Source organism: Erpetoichthys calabaricus, chromosome 13, assembly GCF_900747795.2.
Source record: "Erpetoichthys calabaricus chromosome 13, fErpCal1.3, whole genome shotgun sequence".
Lineage (NCBI taxonomy): Eukaryota > Metazoa > Chordata > Cladistia > Polypteriformes > Polypteridae > Erpetoichthys > Erpetoichthys calabaricus.
The window spans coordinates 27,342,741-27,362,539 of NC_041406.2; the positions used below are offsets into that span (position 1 = coordinate 27,342,741).

At 39.7% G+C, this 19,799-nt stretch overlaps 1 protein-coding gene across 1 annotated transcript in view; it reads right to left on the reverse strand.

Annotated features, from left to right (window-relative positions):
* Window positions 1–19,799, reverse strand: part of fam135b (family with sequence similarity 135 member B) — a 242,546-nt gene that overhangs the window by 42,103 nt on the left and 180,644 nt on the right. Inside the window, exons 8-10 of the mRNA XM_028818042.2 lie at window positions 6,869–7,022; window positions 6,681–6,730; window positions 1,752–1,907 (exon numbers count right to left, since the gene is read on the reverse strand). Of these exons, the coding sequence (XP_028673875.1) occupies window positions 1,752–1,907; window positions 6,681–6,730; window positions 6,869–7,022 (360 nt within the window). The remainder of the gene's footprint in view (window positions 1–1,751; window positions 1,908–6,680; window positions 6,731–6,868; window positions 7,023–19,799) is intronic.

Consider the following 19,799-nt stretch of genomic DNA (forward strand, 5'->3'; position numbering starts at 1 on the left):
TGGGACAAAACAAAAGAGTGAAAAACAAAAGAGAGTGCCAGTCAGCAAGAAGCCTTCCATTAGAGGTCCCTAGGTTTGAAAACATGGGGTACATTATAGATGGTGAGACAGGTAACTGGTTACAGACAACTGTTACATAGCTGGTTTTAACATTTCTTCCTATCCTATATTAAGAAAAGAATCCAACAGGTTACACTGGTACCATTTGTGTTATGTGCACTTCACAAGTGATCTGATAACATAATAAAACAGAATTCAAAGATAAAAGGATGCTGTCTTCTTATTAAACATTGCCATTCTACCATACTATACAGTGTGGAACGAGCCCCGGACACAGACAGGCAGACATGTTATTTTTGCACCACCACACGTTTATTTACACTAACTATTATTTACACAGTCCTTAAGTGCACCACAAACCCCAATCTTCCCCAAAGTCCAGGCCAACCACTCTGCCTCTTCGGACCACCTCCTTCTGTCTTTCTCTGACCTTGTCCTGCTTCCACCCGACTTGGGCCCCGAATGAAGGGAGACAGCCCCTTTTATCCATACCCAGATGTGCTCCAGGTGTGCACCGGCAATCTTCCACCGACACGCCCCAGTGTGGCGGAAGTGCCGGCTGTCTCCCCAGAAGCACTCTGGGTGTTCCCTCTCTTCTTCCCCCCAGCACTTCCTGGTGTGGCGGAAGTGCTGGGGTCCAGGGTCCATCAGGCACGGGGACGCCCCCTGGAGGTGACCACAGGCCCCTACAGGTTTGAGCTTCTAAGCCCTGTACCCGTGGCCCCCAATACAACCAGGGCAGTCGCCCACTCGTGGTCTGGAGGAGGCATGAGCCCTCCTCCTGTCTCCCCGGGCGTCCTGGCTGGGTAGGAACCCCAGTCGGGTGCCACAAAAGCTACCTAACAACTCAAGGAGAGACTAAAAACACAACTGAAGGCCATTATGAATAATGCTGCACATTCTCTCTCTGACACACTAACACTGAGAACTTTCAGCCAACAAACGGGGATTCCTTTATACCAAATGTAATATGCTGTGAATGTGACTGCCAAAGTTTACTTTTCTTTCTTTTACATTTTACTTCCTTTTGAGTCATTCTGGTGTGCGATCAGGCCATAGTGTGTGTGAATGTGTATATATTTACCTGACTATATTTGAATTTATTTTAAGAGCTTTTGTAAAAAGCCAAATTTCCCCCTGGGGACACGTAAAGTTTGTTTGCTCAGAAATATATTTAGTTTAATTACAAACTCTAAATTGGCTCAGTTTGAGTAAGTCTGTTTGTGTGAATGATTGTGCCATATGATGAACTACAGTTCCATCTTGGTTTGGTCACTGCATTGCATCCAGGGTCACCAGGACAGGCTCTGCTCCCTATCACTTATAATGCAGGATAGATCAATGAATATATTCCACACCACATTTACAACTGCAATGGAATGTACTGTAGAGGTACTGTAAGGAGTTCCAGCAGAGATTCATAGCCATGTGCCTGTGCATTTAAGATCATCATAGTCGCTGGAGAAGAACATGCAAGTTGCTCATAGACAGAACACAGCAGTAAGTACCAACCCTACTGCTTTACATGCTGACAAAATATTTTCCTATTCCTGACTTGGCAAACAATATTTTTATAGCTCAGTATTTACAGGTTTATTGAATATTCCACCTACATTTTGTAGGAGAATTTCTCACATACACAAAGCTGCAACAGATATGTATAATTTACAATAGTAAATAACATAAGATACCCTTAATGTGTGGTGCTCCTCCGATAAGTATGACGTAACATTAGGCTGTAATGTTACAGCATCTAGAAATTGACTCCAGAGTGCAATAACATGTGAACAGAGCTGAGTCAAATCTCTGCTAATCTGTTCAGCAACTTTGTCATTGCTGTTCTGAACCTGCAAGAAAAAAGGAAAATGTTAGCAAAAGGTGCAATACAATTCTACATAATACCTAGGTGGAATACACCAAAAACGTTTATTTCAAAAGTCCTTTGATAATTAAATTTAATTAATTTTCAAAGCATAGTGAAAACAAAAACAAAATATAATATATAAAAAACAGATCATATATAAAAAGTAATGTCTGTCAGGAATTGTGCTGTTTATATATTTCAAAATTAGTAAAGCCAAATTAAACTATATCAACATTAGAATTTTCTTCAAATCCCTGAGTCTAGAAAAATGCTGTAGGCCATACTGAGTTCAAAAATTTCTCCCATATTGAATAATTTATGAGCATTTTTTACACCAGCAGTTAAAGACAATCCATCATCAAAATTTCTGCCAGACAGGTATTATATCGTAACATAATGTAGGCTATTTCATACCTGCAATGCCAGAATTAGTGACATTAATACAAAGTATGCCACAATTTTGTTTAGCAACTGACCCTGCAATTACAATGTGGCTTGTACATCTGGACATGCCTGAATTGTTACAATCACATACAAGCAAGCAAAATATCACCAACAACCACTAATACAATTCTTTAAAAGTTGTATTCCTAGACAACCTCTAACTTGCTTATTGCCGCAAGCAGTGAACAGGGGATGCTATATCACTTTTTATATATGCTATATCACTTTCATTTCATACTATCCTTGCACCTGGACAATAAAATCTGCAGTGTTGAATTTTGCTACAGCTCAGCTTTTAACAATATTATACTATTAAAGCTGATCACCATTATCCTAGATTTGGAGCATATGTAGACTGGCAGCATACTTTCCTCTATACTGAGCCCCATGCTTTACTTCTTCCTCGTCTATGACTGTACAGACAGATACAGCTCCAACTCTATCTTTATATTTGCTGATGAGTCCACAATTGTTGGCCTGGGTACAAGGCAAGTACAAACCCTTAGTGGGTGGATGGTCCATCATAGGGCTCACCCACCCACAAACTGGGACAATTTAGCAATATTTCTTAACCTAAAAAAATGTCTTTAGAAGACTAGGCTAAAACTGTGAGCATACCACCAAATATGAACCTCTTTGTATTTTATTTTGCCTAGATACTCACTTGTACTTGAATTTCAAAAATTTTGGTATATATAGATATTTGCTTTGAAAATCTTCTAAAGCACAAGTGATGAGCATAAATATTGTTGTTGGCAGGTTTATATTTATTAAGTGTATGATCAGGCTGAACTGAGACCCTTGGTGATAAATTACTGTTGGAAGATGTTTCAGTAAAGCCTTGGAGAGGATAAGCAAAGTCATATCAATAAACCTCCAGGTTCAGTTTTTATAAACTTACTTCCATGATATTAACATAGAATTTGAAATTGAAATCTCATATGTTGAACAATTTGGAAATCACCTTTTACACTTACCTGCCATTTATAGGTTTAATCCTGAAGAAATTATAAAATGTCACAGGGATTGAAAACAGACTTTACATATGGGTGATATATCATTCCACAGGAACGGCTATTTATTACAGACTAAAGAAACATAGAAATGTCAAATTCACCAAGAAAAAATTAACAAGAAAACCTTACATTAAGAGATGAAACACAAATGTTTATACAGAATATACAGTGGAACCTCGGTTTGCGAGTAACTTGGTTTACGAGTGTTTTTCAAGACGAGCTAAAATTTTTCATAAATTTTGATTTGATAAACGAGCGAGGTCTTGCAGTACGAGTAGCATGTATACGCTGTGTCTGCTGAGCGTCATGTGATCACAACTGAGCTGATGGTTCTTCTGTGTGTGTGCATGCGCAAGCGCACGCGTGTGTGTGTGTGTGTGCTGTGACGTGTGAGTCCCCGTCTTGCACCCCAAAACACGAAGTTGAGTTTCAGTACTTTAGCAACACCAGCTTTATAAAGCTTGAAACAGCAACAGCGCGATTATTTATTGTAGCGGGATCTGCCACTCTCCTATACACAGACACAGCAGTCAGGCAGGGTCGTGGCCAAGTAGTACTGTGCCCTGCACATTTATAATGTTCCTTGTTCCTTGTATCACCCATCGAGGGCAGGCGCATATAGCATGTCCGCCATCTTTTCGGATTCGCTTTTACAGGCAAACTGCTACAGCGCTGGAAGACTGTGATTGCTTTGGGATGCTCTTCCACGTGTCATCCCGTTGGGTGGAATCCCACAAGAGTTTAGAAACTCACTCACACCAGCCATGATTCTTTTCAAAGGTAAAGTGCAGGTTAATTTGTTTATGTATTTTTACTTTATATTTTGTATTAATCATTTTCATATGAATAGTTTTGGGTTGTGGAACGAATCATCTGAGTTTCCATTATTTCTTATGGGGAAATTCACTTTGATATACGAGTGCTTTGGACTGCGAGCACGTTTCCGTAACGAATTATGCTCGCAAACTGAGGTTCCAATGTATACATATATATATATATATATATATATATATATATATATATATATATATATGTATACATTATATATATGTATACATTGGAACCTCAGTTTGCGAGCATAATTCGTTATATATATATATGGGTGGCACGGTGGCGCAGTGGTAGCACTGCTGCCTCGCAGTTAGGAGACCCGGGTTCGCTTCCCGGGTCCTCCCTGCATGGAGTTTGCATGTTCTCCCCGTGTCTGTGTGGGTTTCCTTCAGGCGCTCCGGTTTCCTCCCACAGTCCAAAGACATGCAGGTTAGGTGGATTGGCGATTCTAAATTGGCCCTAGTGTGTGCTTGGTGTGTGGGTGTGTGTCCTGCGGTGTGTTGGCACCCTGCCCGGGATTGGTTCCTGCCTTGTGCCCTGTGTTGGCTGGGATTGGCTCCAGGTGACCCTGTGTTCGGATTCAGCGGGTTGGAAAATGGATGGATGGATGGATGGATGGATGGATATATATGTTGGGTCACCTGGAGCCAATCCCAGCCAACACAGGGCACAAGGCAGGAACCAATCCCGGGCAGGGTGCCAACCCACCGCAGTGTATATATATATATATATATATATACATACACACACACATATATTGTGGACCACCGGGGTACGTTCAGCCTCCCTAACCTGACACAAACAGGCAGACACAATTTCCTGTCCAACCCACACGATTTATTTACAGCTGGGGTGCGCTTTTCTCTGCTCCCCACAGCACAGTACATAAAACACAGCACAGTCCTCTTTTCCTTTTCTCTCTTCTCTTCCTCTCTCTGTCCTTCCACCTCCACGCCATCTCAGGCAAGCTTTGTTCACCTCCTCCCGACTCTGGTTGCCCGAACGGAGTGAGGCAGCTCCTTTTATTCAGGTCCTGGGAGTATTCCAGGTGGCTCATCAGTATTACCTGGAATCACTCCCAGGTGTGGCAGAAGTCCCCTATAAGTTATCTGTAGCTCCCCCTGGAGGCCCCCACGGAACCTATCAGGGCTGTACCAAACTCCCGCTCCCAGCGTGCCATGTGGGAGTCTGTGGTGCCACAGCCGCCCAGGAGGGCTGCCTTCTATCATCCCAGGGGAGGTATTGCCTCAGTGATGCTCTCTTCCCTGGTCCTTCCATTCCGCTGCCCCCCTTGGTTTCCAGCTGGACCACAGGTCATAAGCATAGAAGCTTAACCCTGTTGGGGCACATGGCCACCACCAGGGGATGCATGTACATTAGCGGAGCCCCATTTGCCAGCTGGAAGAAGCTCGTTGGGCACCTGGAATCCTTCCGCGTGCCCTATAAAAAGGGGCCAGTTGACAGCATCCAACGGCCAGAGTCAGGAGGAAGAGAACAAAGCCTGTGTGGAGGACTGAAGACAGCGGCAAAGGGACTGTGTTGTGCTGTGGGGAGCAGATAGAAGTGCTCCCGAGCTGTAAATAAAAGTGTGTGTTCTCTGCTAAACCTGTGTCCTGCCTGTCTGTGTCGGGGTTAGGGTATCTGTATGCACCCTTTGGCATCAAAATATATATCCATCCATCCATCATCCAACCCGCTATATCCTAACACAGGGTCATGCAGGCCTGCTGGAGCCAATCCCAACCAACACAGGGCGCAAGGCAGAACACCACACACACCAAGCACACACTATGGACAATTTAGGGCCACCAATACACCTAACCTGCATGTCTTTGGACTGTGGGAGGAAACAGGAGCCCGGAGGAAACCCACACAGACATGGGGAGAAAATGCTGGTAGGACCCGGGAAGCGAACCCAGGTCTCCTTACTTCAAGGCAGCAGCGCTACCACTGCGCCACAGTGCCGCCCTTCACAATATTAATTCTATTAATTTCTATTTGTATCTAAGTGTATATTCATATACTACTTTCATTCAACAAAGGATTCCAGTTTCACTTTAATTTCTTATAAGACTCTGCAACAGCCAGCATCTTCCCTCAGTCTATAATATGATTAACTGCTTTTGGCCGTCTGGCATATGTTTCTTATCTGTGTCTTTATAAGCTCAGTAATTTATTTGAATGTTTGAATTGCTTGCTGTCCTCCAGCAGATCTGTTATAATAAAAGAAACTAAAAAGCCCTTGGACAGTGAAATAAAAAATAAAAAGCTCCTTGATCAGTGACTATAGAGTGTTACTTAAAAACAAATCTGTGACAGCATTCTCACTCTTTAATTCTCATTCTGCTAAAATATTTTTACTGATATAGTGTGAGCATATTCTATAATTATTAGGAAAATAGTTGGCTAGCTAGCCAGTCCATTCTCAAGTATAGCTGGCAAGAGTGTGCTTCATCAGTTCTTACCTGAAGTTCAATTGACAACTGGGTTAGCGTTTCTTCAATTGGTAGATCATCTACGAAGAGACAATTATTGTTTTTACTACTGAACAATGTCATTGATACAAATACACAAATTGCAGTTAAGATGAAGCATGTCTATTCAGTAAGGAATACTGAAGAGCAATATTACCAATATTACCAAGAGGTCTTACCAAGTTCCACTTGTGACAGCTCTGGAATTTCTGTCATTAAACCTGAAAAGTAGGCTCGAAGGCCTCGGTGTGCAGCTAATAGCAGTCGACAAAGTCTTCTGTGCCAGGAGTATGCACGCTGTAGACAATTTTCTGATGGAACATAGAAGCTACCCTTTGAAATAAAAAAAGTAATGGGCTTTTATATCAAAAGAAGAAAGAGGTAAAACCTAGCCAGAGTGCAAACATAATACTGACATTTTTTTTTTTTTAGTCACAGGCAACCTTGTAATTTCTTCTGTTTACCCGAGATCACACAATCACAAAAAGCATTAGCATTCCCAACAAAGGGCAAGGGCTGAATGATGCAGATTTTTTGTTATACTGAGAAATTTGTTTGTTATATTTCACTGCCATGTTGTTAAAACTGAAAACCTTTTTTGGGGGGTTTCAATGGAAAAACTGTTAGAAATTTAGAATAATAACTTAACTTATAGTCACGCAAAATGCCTAACTTTTTTTTTCAATTACATTACTTTTATTTAAGATACAGTTTAAATGAAGATCAATTCTTGATATGCCCACATATATTAAAAAAGAAAAGCACTTTATGTGGTACACTTACTTTTGCATATGATTGTCGGAAAGCTGCCGATTTCTGTTACTAAAAAAAAATATAATTGACTTACTCAAGGGGCATGATGCTATGCTTATTGTGCTTACTGGGCTTGTTTTATTTTAAAGTTTACTGAAGGCACTCTCACACCCACTTTAGTGCAGTTGTTTCGAATTCTGGAGTAATTTTCTCCATAGTACACATGAACAATCCAATCATACCCTAGTGTGTATCAAAACAATCGAACCATGAGAGGTATGAAAGTGATTCGACACTGGAAAAATGTAATTACAGGAAATACTGTGCATTAAAGTAACATCTGTGCATGCTGCAATTGTCATTCTACAACATTGCTGTTGACCGTGTTGATAGATAGATAGATAGATAGATAGATAGATAGATAGATAGATAGATAGATAGATAGATAGATAGATAGATAGATAGATAGATAGATAGATAGATAGATAGATAGATAGATAGATCTTTATTGTCATTGTCACTTTTACAAAGGAACAACGAAATTGAAGGTGATGTCGACTCAGTGTGAGGCATAAGAGTTAAAAAGACAAGAAGAGAGAAAATTATAACAAACCGAATAGTAAAAAAAAGTACTTTACAAAATATACAAATTGCACTTATTATATATACAAATTGCACTGGTTAAATGTACAAATTGCACTGGTTGACTTAAGGTCTATATTGCACATTGGGAGACTGATATGGAGCAGTTTTATTCTGAGTTCAGGGCCATGATTGCTTTCGGATAAAAGCTGTTTTTAAGGTGGTTTCTCCTGGTTTTCATTGCTCTGTATCTCTTGCCCGATGGCAAAAGCTGGAAGAGGCAATGACCGGGATGTGATGAATCCTGTGAAATGTCTATTGCTTTTTTGCGGCATCGGGAGGTGTAGATTTGTTCCAGAGTGGGGATGGTACAGCCAATTGTTCTCCCCGCTGTCCTGATGACACTGTGGAGCGCTTTCCTTTCTGAGGAGGTGCAGCTGCCGTACCACACAGTCCATACGTAAGCACACTCTTGATGGAGCAGTGATAAAAGGCAAGGAGCAGATTTTTGGGGAGATGGTTCTTTCTGAGGATTCTCAGAAAATACAGTCTCTGCTGCGCCTTCTTCTGCAGTTCCGTGGTGTTGGCGCTCCAGGTCAGGTCATCCTCCAGCTCAATGCCCAGACATCTGAACACCGGGACCCTCTCCAAACAGGCCCCGTCAATGATGAGTGGCTGGATGTCAGTTTTGTTTTTTCTAAATTCAATAACAAGCTCCTTTGTTTTTTTGGTGTTGAGGAGCAGGTTATTGACTCTGCACTACTCTGACAGCCGCTCCACCTCGTCCCTGTATGCCAGCTCACCCTCCTTGCCCGAGATGAGTCCTACCACCGTTGTGTCATCCGCGAACTTTATGATCTTGTTGCTATGGTGAGTGGGGACACAGTCATATGTGTAGGGGGTGTAGAGGAGCGGGCTGAGCACACAACCCTGCGGCGTCTCGGTGTTGAGGCCGAGAGCATTGGAGGTGTGGGGACCCAGCCTGACCCTCTGGGAGCGACCAGACAGGAAGTCCAGTATCCAACTACATGTGGGTGATGGAAGTCCCAGATCTGCCAGTTTGGACACCAGTTGTTGTGGGAGGATGGTGTTAAATGTTTATAAAAAAGGTGTTAATTCACTTGTTATCAGGTCATTTAATCCACATATGGTGGGAGTGACAAATGAATAACAGTGTCCTGTGTGACAGATGATGAAACCCTCTAATGTTATACCCCAAGACTGATGCACGTAGGTAGGGCATCCCCATTATGCAATTGCTCTTCGGTCATCATGTGGATACTGAAAACATATTAACTTTAATACTATTAAGTGTTAATCAAACATTCCTAAAGGAATATCATTAAGAAACACATATCTGGGGAGTAGTGTGCCCTCCACCTACCACACAGTCCTCTAAGTTGCAAGAAGCAGATCATAGAAATGTTATATTGTACCTGCCAAATAATACAAAGAGTACACGACACGTGTTTCACCCAAATTAGGGCTCACCAGGTGTACGCATGTTTGCTTCCCTTTGCGGGATTGAACCTCAGATGTCAGAGCCTGAGGTGAAGCACAGAAAGTGAATAAGCCACTGTGGCCTCAGGTGCTGATGTCCAAGGTTTAATCCTGCAAAGGAAAGCAAATGTGACTACACCTGATGAGCCCCAAACTGGGCAAAACATGTGTCGTGTACCCTTGTGTTATTTGGCAGGTACTGTATAACATATATAGTCATGCTTGTCTCCCTGGGGATCATCTTCAGAGCTCAAAGTAGGTAAGCAATACCACAGCAGAATGAGAAGGGGTGCTAATGCTCACAGTTTCTTCTCTTTTATCCACAGCTCTGTCAAGCAACCAAGCAAGGATGTCTAGCCAAGCCTACAACATCCATGCCCCGACATACCCTTTTGGTATAAAACAGGACAGGCTCTCAAGGTGTAGTCTCATTTGGACCTTGCATCCAAACATGACAGAGCTACTGTGTTATTCACTTGTTACTACTGCCTTGTGTTGTTGTAGTCATCATTTTCACTGTGCACCCATCGACTTCATTTTGTTGCTTCATTAAAGAGGATTGACCCAGTTGGTGCCTTATCTCTCTCCTAGTGGATATATATATTTTATATACAGTATATACCATTTTCAAAAGTAAATGCCAATGTACAGTAAAAGTCAGTGGAAGCTCCCAGAAGTGTGTGTATCAGAGATTATGTACTTGAAACTGCATGTATAGTCCATTCTGAAGGAAATAACTGTATTTTGATAAAGTAACTTTTAAGCACAATTCATCAGTAACACTAGGTGGCAGTATGTTTCCTAATTTTTGAAAAACAGGTCATGAGTGTTGCCATAATGCTCACTACTGAACAGTTAGCTATTAACTACTTTTTCTTTTGCCTCTGGCACAGTACTGATCAGGACTGGATAAGCTACCTTCTTATATTTTATCAACAACACATGTACTACAAGCAGCCACATGCAGTATTTTTCTTTATATAATGGCTAATCAGCTACTTTCTAGTATGCTTTATGCTACATTTTACATTACTTTTCATATTGTATTGTCCTGATAGTATCTATTTTATACTGAGTTATTGTAAGGAAGGCGGCACAGTGGTTTGCACAGTGGCCTTCTACTGAATAAACTTCCTTGAACTTGAACTATGCTTCCACATAGTTCAATGTGTTTTTCTCCAAGCACTGTTTCTACTTACCAAAGATGCACAAGTTAAATTAAATAGCAACTACAAAATTTCCATATATGAGTATGCAAGTCTGTGTGTGTGTGTGTCAGTGTGCATATAGGTTTGCATTCTGTCTTTTCCCTAGTGCTGCATAGCTCTCTAAGCTGGGTGGAAAGGTGATTTAGATTAGAATGTAATAAGAAGGATAGAAAAATGTAATAGTATAAATAAGGGTATAAGAATTGATTTATTTAGCACTTTTAATACAACTAAAAGGTGACTGAAGTGCTTTACATAGAATAAAAGCTAATAATAAGAAATATTAATCCAGATGTAGATTTAATTATAATATACTAGCTGTGTTAGCCCATGCTGTAAAAAGCCTGAACTCCCAGAATCTATTGAAATCGTCAGAAAAAAAAAATGTAAGTGCAGAGTTGGTGGTTTCGTTTTCCGGACATGCTCACCCCTCTTGTCTATCAGCAGCTAAGCGAGTTTCTCTCTTGTTTGTCTTTCGGTTTCACTTTGGCGACGGAGTCGCTTTCTTTCAGCTTCATGCTATAGCCTCGTACTTCTTTCTTCTTCCGACTCGTTAACTTGGGGCCGCCTTGCTGGTCCTTTGAGCTTCATGCTGTAGCCTCGCACTTCCAGGCCGGGCCGACAGACGCACACACTTCCACGCGTAGACGTTTATATACAAGATATATTTATACATAAGCGAGTTTCTCTCATTTGTCTTTCGGTTTCGCTTTGGCGACGGAGTCGCTTTCTTTCAACTTCATTCTATAGCCTCGTACTTCTTTCTTCTTCCGACTCGTTAACTTGGGGCCGCCTTGCTGGCTCTTTGAGCTTCATGCTGTAGCCTCGCACTTCTGGGCTGGACTGATAGGTGCACACACTTCCACGCGTAGACATTTATATACAAGATATATTTATACATATGTATATTTTATATATATATATATATATATATATATATATATATATATATATATATATATATATATATATATATATATATATATAGGTAACCACCCATACAATCAGATTGTGACACAGACTACGAATGCCGTGAATGTAATTACCCCGATCTACATGCTGTCAAATAAACGAACCACACGCCGTGGCGCAACGTTAGGGGCATCGCCTCTGACGCTGACGTCCGAGGTTCTATTCCCGAGAGGGAGTGCAGTGGAGTGTGTACACCTGATGAGCCCAGAATGAGGGCGAAACACGTGTCGTGTACTCTTTGCATTTATTTGACAGTAAACTATTTCAACCCATATATATATATATATATATATATATATATATATATATATATATATATATATATATAAATGGAAAACGTTACACAAACATAAACACACATACACCAACATGCAAACATAAATAACTTATATAATAACACTAAAATCTTAATATTCACCTTATAACATATAGGGAGCCAGTGAAGAGAGGCCAACACCTGAGCGATGTATTCAATTTTTATGTTGCGGGTCAAAACTCACATACAGGGCATTACAGTAATCCAAACAAAATGTGACAAAAGCAAGAATGAGCTTTTGTAGGTCATTAAATGACAAAAAAATGGCTTGACTATATTAATTGCCCTCAGGTAAGAAAAACAACTGTTTACAACAGTATTGATTTGTTTGTCAGATTTAAAATCTGAATCCAAAAATCACCCCAAGATTTTTAGCACGTAGCTTTAAGTACCAGATAAGTGGACCCAATGTGCTAGTAATATTTCTGGTAACAGTGGGTTGACCAAATAGAATAACTTCAGTTTTTAACTCATTTAACTGTAAGAAGTCTAGTGCCATCTAGTATTTTATAGTGTCTAAGCAGTTAAAAAGCTTTGTCACTGACTTTATTTCACCCAGTTGCAATGGAAAGTAAATCTGAGTATCATCAGCATAACAATGATATACAACGTTATAATTTTTTAGTATAGAGCGGTACTGTAACATATATAAAGAGATACTTGGGGTACCCTACAGGTTATGGAAGCGGTAGAAGATGTTAGGCTACCCACATGTACAGAAAATGCCCTGCCTTTGAGGTAATCTGCAAACCACTTAAGAGCATTAACTCGACCAACCCAATGCATGAACCTGTTAATCACAATGTCATGATCAACTGTGTCAAAAGCAGTACTCAAATCCAAAAAAATTAGCAACGCGGACCTCCCTGAATCTACTGTCAACAGAAGATCATTCGTCACTTCTAGTAGTGCTGATTCTGTGCTATGAAATGTACTGAATTCCAACTGAAACATATCAAGAATATTTTTTTGCCCCAAAAAAGCCTGTAGCTGGGTACCTACAACTTTCTCCAAAACTTTGGAGAGAAATGGTAATTTGAAAATGGGATGAAAGCTACTAGAAAGCAAGGGATTGAGGATTGCCTTTCTTAACAGGGGTTAAATCGCTGCACGCTTAAAGCACATAGAACAGTCCCCGGTTGCAAGGAGTTATTAATAACTGACAGTACATTAGGACCAATTACATCAAACACCTCTTTAAAGAACCAAGCAGACATAATGTCAAGAGGACAAAAAGATGGCTTCATAGAATTCACAATTTTCCTCAGCTCTGAAAGAGAAACTGGCTGATGCCCAGAGCAACAGGCACAATATTAGGTCTAATATCAGTAATTTTACAGATAAAGTATTGAAATTGAAAAAGTCATCAAAAAAGAGTGATGACCCAGCTTTTGCAGAACCCCAAGATGGTTTAAGCACCACATCAACAACAAGACCTGGAGTTGATCCTTCTCCCAGTTTCTCTCAGCCTTCCTACACATTGTTCTGAGAGAACACGTAGTGTCATTAAACCACGGCTGTCTTTGTGGCTTACAATTACTCTCTTTAATTGGAGCTACAACATTCAAAATATCCACACAAGTAGATGTGAATTGGTTCACAAGCTCATCAATACTGAGGTCCAGAGAGGATGCTTTGCCCCTAGACAATAAAGAAACGGTTTTGAAAGAATTACAAAAAAGATTAGCAGATCAAGCTGCACAATCAATAACTTGGAAGAATAGTCACTGAAGGCATATACTGTAAACTGGTAACAATTGTAATATAGCTGTGATCTGAAAGATATCCATCATCTGTTTTAATAATAATAATAATTCTTTGCATCTATATAGCACTTTTCTCACTACTCAAAGTGCTCAGCAATTGCAGGTTAAGGGCCTTGCTTAAGGGCCCAACAGAGCAGAGTCTCTTTTGGCATTTACGGGATTCGAACCAGCAACCTTCTGATTGCCAGTGCAAATCCCTAGCCTCAGAGTTAATGTTACAAACAGAGAATCGTAATGAAAATATTAGTTGCAAGGTATGGCCCATGTTTATGACTGGGGCCTGTAACAAACTGAACAAAATCAAAAGACTCCATAACATGTAAAAATCTCTGGCCAAAAGTTTAGAAGTAATTACAATATATGAATATTAAAGTCTCCAAGAACTAACACACGATCATTTAATGTCATAATTAATGACAAAAAAATCAGAGAATTCTGAACAAAATCATTACACGTGTGTGTGGTTCTGTAGATTGATCAGTTATTCTACTGTATTGTGTAGGAGGAGCTCCATCTGAAGTTCATTGTAATCCAGATACCACAGGTTAGCGGCTGAATATCGGTAGTTACCACAATGCAAAATGTGTGACCAGGGATGGATCATAGTGTCATTCCACTACAAAGCAATTTGCGTAGTCAGCAGGATTTACGTTGTGTATGGGTGGAGTGTAATGGCAGTGCTGAGCGAGAAGGTGGGGGCTGAATGAAAAACAGACCTCAGCTAAAGTCACAAAGAAGTGCTCCTCTAGCAGTGCTTAAAGGCAGTTCCTGAGTGAGTGTGATTAGAAGTTCTTCTGTTGCAAGGTCTAGAAGGAGCTGTTTCTGAGGGACTTTGTTACCTAAACACATTGAACCACATTCACCACAATGCAAAAGGTGCAACCTGGGATGGATACACCGTGAGTTTGAAATGAAACAGTCATACACACTGTTAAAATGTGTGTTGTGCAGCATATATCTGGGGTCCATGAACATTTTGTGAGTGCAAGGCTGAACAGGAGAAAAAAGTGGAGCTGCAAAATGCTTAATGGGGGAATTGGCCGATAGCTTATTCATGTGTGCAAGCACAATCACACAGCCATCTATTATTAATCCTTTGTGGATCATAGCTAATACTTTTTAGGAATTAGTCCTTTGGACTTTCTGTAGTGTTATTATGTCTTTCTTTTTAATATGGGGAACAAAACTATACACAGTACTGCAGGTGAGGTCTCACTAGTGCGTTAAATAGCTTAAACATAACCTCCCTTGACTTGTACTCCATGATACATAACCTAACAAACTATTAGCCTTCTTGATCACTTCTGTATACTGTCTGGATGTAGACAGTGATGAGTCCACAATCTAACTCAGATCATTCTCATAAGGTATGTACTTCAAGTTTCAGACCTCCCTTTGCATATTAAAATCTAACATTTCTACTTTCTAAGCGTGTTACCGTATTTACGCGTGTAACACGCGCACATTTTTTTCCTGAAAATTAGCATTAGAAAATCAGGTGTGCGTCATACACGAGGAAATTTTTTTCAGTAAAGTTTACTTCTTCTGCTTGGGCTCGGTCGCACGCACTCTATCGCTCATTCACGCTCTCTCTCACGCACGCTCACTTGCGCGTGCGCTCTCTCTTTCTCTCTCTCTCACTTGCTCGCGCTCTCTCTCACACTTGCTTGCGCGTGCTCTCTCTCTCTCTCGCTCGTTGTTTTGTCATGCAACAAAAACAGAAGTGCATTTCGTGGAAAATGTGCCCTAAACGCTTCCTATACAATTACAATGCACGTCGTACATGGGGCAAATTTTTTTCGCGATTTTCTTTGTAAAAATTAGGGTGCACGTCTTACACGAGGGCGCAGGGTACACGAGTAAATACATTATTTTCCATTAACTTAACGTTAAATTTCATCAGTCTCAAAAGTGCCCAAGCCTGCATGCTGTCCAAGTCCCTCTGTAACAACCTGACTGATTTCACATTATTTGTGCTTTCGACTAGTTTAGCATCATCTACAAAATAACCAGCTTATTGACTACCTTTGTGCTGAAAGCGTTTATGTTTGGTTAGAAGAACAATAATCCAAGTACCAATCTCTGAAGGACACCACTTTCAGCATCACCTGAAACCTCATCAAAACAAAACCCTTTGCTTCCTGTGTTTGAGCCAAATTGTACTCACTGCACCTTGGATTCTTACTTCTTTTAGCTTGATCTCTAGCCTTTCATGTACTACTTTATCAAAAGACTTTTTTGAAGGTCAGGATAAACAATATCATATGCATGTCTCTTATTGTATGCTTTTACTGCTTCCTCATAGAATTTCAGCATATTTGTGAAACACGACCCTCCCCATCTGAACCCATGCTGTCTACTGCTAACCTTTCCTTGACATGTGCTGCTGGATCTTTTTGTTAATAATTGCTTCCATTAATTTACCTGTGGTTCTAAAATCTGTAGTTCTATGGGGCATTTGAGGAACATGTCCGCCTTCACTGGCTTTCTTAATGAAGCATGCATTGTATAACATGTCACCTGCTTGTGACTGGACTTGTATCAATCATTTAAATTCCCCATTATGCAGGAGAAAAATGTCCCCTTTGACTGAGTGCAGAACTGAAATCTGCAATCAGCACTCTCCCATAAACATTGAAGCAATGGCTGATTAAATATTTTTAATTTAAGGTGACAGGAGGAAAAGCACATTTTTTTAAACTATTTTTGCCCATGCTCTTGGCGCTCTGAATTGTTTTGTCGTTATTGTTTCTGTTTAACTTTTTTGTTTTTTTCTCTAGATTGACTATGAACTCATTCATTTTATACATTCAGCTCGATTGTATGTAATGTTATTTTCATCAAATAACATTAATAAATAAAAAAAAGTAAGTTGATGACCCATCTAAGGCGTCTAGCAACTCACATTTGGGTCACAACCCAAAGTTTGAAGAAACACTGGGATCATGTAAGGAGACTGTTGAGTCTCAGCTTTTAAATCCAAATTAAAGACTTACTGCTTTTGTCTACAGTCCTCTTACTGCAACTGTTGCTTAGTATGCTGTTCATATTGCATCTATATTTTTTAGTTATAAGCTAAAAAATATGAGCTTGGTAAATGCTTATGAATTGTTACTGACGCTCTTCTGTTCTCTTTGTCTTCTAGGTATCCTGAATTTGATGCCATTGCTACTTTGCCAGGCTGTTCCACTGCTCCTGTCTGTGGAATAAGGCATCTTAGTGATTCGGAAACTTATAATGAAGGTTATCAACATAGACCATCTTACTTATTTACCATTATACAAATGTGGACTTCAGCATGTGCTCATGAAACTATAAAATGTCCAGGAGGGGAAATGTGGCAAGTTTGCCAAAATCAGAAGTAGTGAGACCTCATTGTAAATGAGCATAGAGTTCCCTGGGGTATTTTTCTCCAGGAATGCTGTTTTGTTTTCTTCTCCTCCTCCAGTGTTAACTGATCATATTTTAATTTTCATATTAATAGGACATATTTTAATTCTCATATTAATAGGAATTTAGGTTAGCATGACTTTGTTTATATTTAACCTTTGAGGTAGAGGGCAGAGGTGGGACTAGCAGTGAAGATACTGTTTCTCTGGTGACATTACTGGTCATCATGTCCTCTTGGCTGATGGTGTAAGAAAGGAACCGATTAAGCTGCAGTGTACCCCTCAAATCAGACACTGTGAAGCATAGACTTAACCCATGTGTGACATTTTCTTGTATATAAACGTCTACGTGTGGAAGTGTGTGTGTGTCTGTCCAGCCCGGAAGTGAGAAGCGGAGTCGGGGTAAGGGCTCCACCTTACGAGTATACACAAGTGAGGCCAGCACATTGGCAAAGCAAAACCTCTGAAGAAAGTCACTCACTTAGCTGCCAATACAGAAACGAGGCTAGCACATCGGCAAAATGGTATTCCTTTTACTTTTCCTCCCACCACTAATACACAAGCGAGCGCAAGTACGCCGGCAAAAAGAAACCTCCGAAGAAAGACAGTCGCTTAGCCGCTAATGCACAAACAATGTGAGCACGTCAGCAACATGAAACGTCCAAGGACAGAGATGCCCAGATTAGTGACAGCTCTACATTTCAATTTTTTTTCTGACGATTTCAATAGTTTCTAGGACCCCCGGCTTCTTACAGCACGGGCTTACACAGCTAGTCTTTATATATGTATGTAAATGCTATAAAGTGTTGAACTTAAATGTTGCCCTTTAATAACTGTTAATATGTACATGTAAATGAATTAGATCATCTGACTCAAGTAATTATTTTCAAAATCAACTTTAAAACTGATTTGTTTAGGAAGGTATTTAACTTACCCTGACATTCAGACCCTTTCACTCAGTCCACTTGTACAAGATGACTTGCACGTGTATTACAAATTATGTTATTTGTTTAGGGTTTTCTTGGCGTATTTGGATTTTTGAATTTTTTACATTCTCATTTATTGTCTCAAATTCTATTTCAAAGCTTTGTGTTTCCTTTATTTACCGTACCTTTATTTAGCGTTTAATGCTTATATTATTTTGTATTTCATGTTTTGTATTTGATATTTTTTTCTGCTTTCTTTTTGTTGTTCATTTTGAATTTACCGGAAACACTTAAGATCATGAGAAAGGTGTTAAATAGATGAAATGTTTTGTTCATTTTCATTAAGCCCTCTCATCCTGACTTAATGAAAAATGCCATACAAGAACAATTTGAATTGAACTGATTGCCTTATATCCTTTCATCCTACAGCGTGCATATACAGTAAGTGCACATACAGCACACTGGTAGTGAGCTGAGAGACTGCTATGATAACCACCACAATATTCTTCCATGAATTACCCCTAATCCATTGCTCTTTTAAATGTTTAATTATAGTGAAACCTGCTGAAACATTCAACATTGATTAGTGTGTAAATAACACACTCAGCACTTAACTGGACAAACTCAATTAAGTATTATACCGTACTTCTGTTTATGTGCTGTTTCATTAATGCATCTAAAACAGGTGATCTATAAACATTTTAGTATCTGCAGCTACCTATTTTAGGTCTTCGTTAATGAATAAATTTGCAACAGTATGCACCTACTTTGCAGACTGTGCAAAAATAAAATGTTTAACACTATTTTCGTTTAGCTAGCAGCAGCATTAAAAGCAAATACTCATAAAAAGAAAAGATTATATTTGCTTCATACATTACAGGGTTGCTTCCTGGAGGGCCTTTCTGTTCTAGCAATGACCTTCTACTGCCAGCAGACTAATATCTACCCATGGACATACTGCTGTGAATCAGCAGTATACTTACTTGTGTGGCAGACAGCAGTTCAGCAGGTGGTGGAAAATATGACAGAAGCAGCAATTTTTATGTGCCACACTGGTTCCTTCAGATCTGATCACCGACCATGTCTGACATTTCTGCCTTTATATATGACTATTCTCTTCCAAATAAATCATTCTTTTAGTTCTTGTTTTAGCTGTGGCATTTTCATACAACACCCCCATCTCTTTTTCATAGCTTTTATTCAGACTACTGATCCATAATGATGCTAGTTGAAGCAAACACTTATTCAGTGTTGCATTGCAGGTAACACAGTCACTGAGTTCAAAATGTACATAATTACATTATAAGTTAAAAATACAATCATAATCAGCAATTTGTTTGGCCCTTAAAAGTGAGTATTTAAATACTGAGACTTTATTGCATATTTGTATATTGTAACTTCTTTTTTAGTCACATATTATGTATTAGTAATATTCTGTATGTCACTGACTCTTACTATTGTTACTGTGCCTGGAATAAAGCAAACGTAGATTTCCATGATTATTTGGTATGCCTGATATCATCTTTACTATCAGTATTCGGAATTTATGGCTTTCAGCATCTGTTTTTGCCTCTGTCCAAGACTTTCCAGCTGATGTTCCTGCAGGAATTCCTACCTTCTACATTGCCAAACAATGTTGTTGATCCCTTTCTTTCCAATCTGGCCTTGCGTATTGTTCATTTCTACTGTACAAGTTGA